At 35.1% G+C, this 3,324-nt stretch overlaps 1 protein-coding gene across 1 annotated transcript; it reads left to right on the top strand.

Annotated features, from left to right (window-relative positions):
* The first annotated feature begins 52 nt into the window (after positions 1-52).
* Positions 53-635, top strand: LOC109589478 (uncharacterized). Its single transcript, XM_020005556.1, has 3 exons — positions 53-98; positions 144-267; positions 320-635. The coding sequence occupies exons 1-3, from the start codon at positions 72-74 to the stop codon at positions 523-525; spliced, it is 357 nt and encodes a 118-aa protein (XP_019861115.1). The 5' UTR covers positions 53-71; the 3' UTR covers positions 526-635.
* The last annotated feature ends 2,689 nt before the right edge of the window (positions 636-3,324 follow it).

Below are 3,324 nucleotides of genomic sequence, written 5' to 3'. Positions count from 1 at the left end.
AAGTAGATAAAGCTAAATGGGTCTTAGAAGACTATTACAAAGATAATGATCTGAAGCCCAGCAGACATAAGATGTACATTGTTTATGATAATGAAGGGGTAAGAAAATATATGCAACATTTTGACTGTAATTGTTGTATGTAGGACACAACAGAATTGGAGATTTTTGGTGACGATTTGTCTGATGCAGAACTTGACCAGTCTGTCCACACCGAACCTGAAGTAACAAGTGACTTTAGGGACAAAAATGATAATGTGTATAAACATGGTGAGTCAAAGTATCCTAACTAAGTTTCATTAACTTTGTCATCACTTTTTAGGCTATACATTGCCTAGATTGATTCATTGTGTGGAATGTAGCCAGCTGTTTCGTACCTACGTCCCAAATACAGACTGTTTATTACCTGATGGGAATCTAGTATATTGTAAAGAAAGTCAGACTATTTGTCCTGAGTGTAGTGGTGGATCCTTTTTGAGCATTAATGAAGATCTCTTTCCTCATCTTGCTCAATTGAAAAAAGACTGAGACTCATGTAATCATGCAGTAACATTAACTTTCATTTCATTTATTCATGTTATCATTTATCACCTTTTTGCCATTATTATGGCTCATTTATGACTATCATTTATTCATGTTATCACTTTATTCTCTTTGCCATTATGAATATGGCTCATTTATTACTACTCATTATTCATCAAAAATATGTAGTAAAATACAAAACAAGTCTAATGCAGATTCAAAATTATCAGGTCGTGGTTTGCTGTAAGCTATTCGAATAGCTTCTCCTAATCTGAAGAATTCGTCTGAAACAATGCTTCCTTCTCTACATTCAAATACGGCCTCTATTGCATCTAGAATGCAGTTACTTATTGGTGAAGCATGATCATATGCACCTATAATTGTATAATGTATAATGATGAAAGTACATTTGACAGCATACCATTAAGAAAAGGCAAATGATACAGAACATTTGGGACTCCAGCTGGAGAATTTGCCATCCAGTTAGGCCTTATTCGATGAGAGTTCCACTCAGTAACAAATTGATCTAGCTCCTTTTGAATTAATCTCCCAAAGCAAAATCTTACAATATCTCTAATTCAAAATTAAAAATTAATTAATTAGTTGGTATTTCACTTACAAGTGATATGGTAGGTGTATTTGTAAGTATCCATCAACCATAATATTCTAATGTATAAAATGAATATTATCATTAAAATCACAAAACACACTTTAAAAAATGATATCCACCATTCGGCATGTTGCTTTCTAAGTTGACACCATAGTGCTTCAATCCTCTGTCTGATTACATATAGATTTCCCAAAAATGAAGCTTCTTTTCCCTGAAAGACGGTCTGAATCATAATGTCTCAGAATGGGTTGGACTACAGAAAGTGTAGAATTTTCTGTGCCCCTATCCGCCCTGAGTATCCTTGGACAACCTAAATAGACACACATAAAAATTTAAAGGGCAAAATATCATTTCTACTGACCTTGAGTACGTACTGCATTAACAAAATAACTGGTAATAATTTTGGGATCGTTATTAGATGAAGCAACTTTCAACCAAAGTATCTTACGAGAATATCTAAAATATTATTATGTACCTGTGAAGTACAATACATAACTTGCCCATCAATACAGCCATAAATGGTGATTCCATAGGGCTTCAATTTATCATAGCCATCCAGATGCCATAAATAATTTGGGCCTTTATTGAGATATACTCGGCGTTTCAACCTTCTTGACTTCCTAACTTTAGTGCCATCTGGATCCATTACTGCTAGCAACATCATCACAGTGTCTCTATTGTATCACAAAGCACATAATAATAACTTTACTTTAATACCTCGAAACTGACAACTTGTACTTCATTTGCAGTCTGTGCCATAGACTCCTATAGCCAAGTAAACTCCCCGGTCCTTTTAACTCTTCCTATTGATAAGTCTATTTGTATGAACTCAATAACATAAAAATTACATTAATAGCTTTCATAACATCTTCTAACGAGTTCCTTGCTCCGCTTCCAAGACCATTTGTGATTCTTTGAATATGCCTTAAACTGTTTAATTAAATATAATAGAAATCACTAATTACATTTATGCTACCTAATCTGTTTCACAGGTTGAAGTATATACTGAATCTCTTTCGTACTACATCCAATCCTCTTAAGCTCAGAAATAACACTTTTCAGTTCCGCCATTTTACCACACTCCTACCAGTACCGTACCACCTACGCAGTGCTCCGCCTACGTACGTACGTGGGAGTCACGCCCCATCACACAACCTAATATAATGAACATGAACAAGAATTCAAGAGCACGAACGTGAACGGGAATGTCGTTTTCGGCTTCCGTAGGAAGTATATACTTAATTGAGACCTTAACTGAGAAAAATCCAAGTCGGCTTCATAGCATGACTGCTCTACTTCCTCTACATCATTCTCATATTCTTCTGCATTATCTACTTTCAATAAAATTGACTAGTGGCAAATTGCTTCCTAAAGATCTTGTTGCTGAAATCTACTATTTAATTCTCAAATCAAGAGTTCACAGGCTTCATACTAAATTTGTTGGTGATAGTCCTTTGCTGTACTAAGTTGGTCAGGTTGGGTACCTTCTCGATATCTAGCTGGATGCATCCTATGTCAAGGAAGTTGAAGTTGTCCAATTCCAAATTCCTGAGCTTTTTAAACCACTTTTTCAAAAAAAAGGCAAAACTTTTGTCCTTCCTTTGGCTCTTGTAGTATTCTACTGCAACTTTGATAGAGCTTAGTGCTTCTTGTAATGAGAGATCTTTAGCTTTTAATGCTTTTGATACTTATTCAGATGTACTAAAAAGTAGTTCAGCTAGTTGAAGAACAAACGAAGTGTCAAATTGCTCCAAACAAGTAAGTACTCCTTTTGCTTTTGTTCCATACTCATCGTGAGTTTTCTCATAGACTTCATCCATTGTTTTAATCAAAACTTCACAGTCTTTTAATACAATAGCAATAGCATCTGTTTTGGCAGTGCAACGAGTTGGAGAAATGGACTTTAAAGTCACACAAGAATCTTCAGATTCGTGTAACTTTGACATGAATAGCGTCAATCTCTTTGAAGATCCCTTAAAGGGTAAGTCCGGTGTATTTTTGGTGAATTTTTTTTATTGGCTTAATATGATTGCCTGACCATAATAATGATGTATTCCAACTCCCATTGTCTAAAAAAATTTTTTCACTGAGATATGAGCCTTCAAAAATGCTCATTTTTATTACATCCTGTCGGTGGGTGTGGCTAAACGTGACGTCACTAGAGGCATAGATGAAGATAACTCCATCCCTTTATA

The sequence above is a fragment of the Amphimedon queenslandica genome, unplaced genomic scaffold (genome assembly GCF_000090795.2).
Source record: "Amphimedon queenslandica unplaced genomic scaffold, v1.1 AMPQUscaffold_11274, whole genome shotgun sequence".
NCBI lineage: Eukaryota > Metazoa > Porifera > Demospongiae > Haplosclerida > Niphatidae > Amphimedon > Amphimedon queenslandica.
This window is presented reverse-complemented; position numbering and strand designations above follow the sequence as displayed.

Excerpts from the sequence above, each read along its gene's own strand:
- LOC109589478 (XM_020005556.1), top strand. The coding sequence starts at position 72 with ATGTACATTGTTTATGATAATGAAGGG. Across the intron at positions 99-143 it reads TTGTTTATGATAATGAAGGG|GACACAACAGAATTGGAGAT; the intron begins GTAAGAAAATAT and ends TGTTGTATGTAG. Across the intron at positions 268-319 it reads TGATAATGTGTATAAACATG|GCTATACATTGCCTAGATTG; the intron begins GTGAGTCAAAGT and ends ATCACTTTTTAG.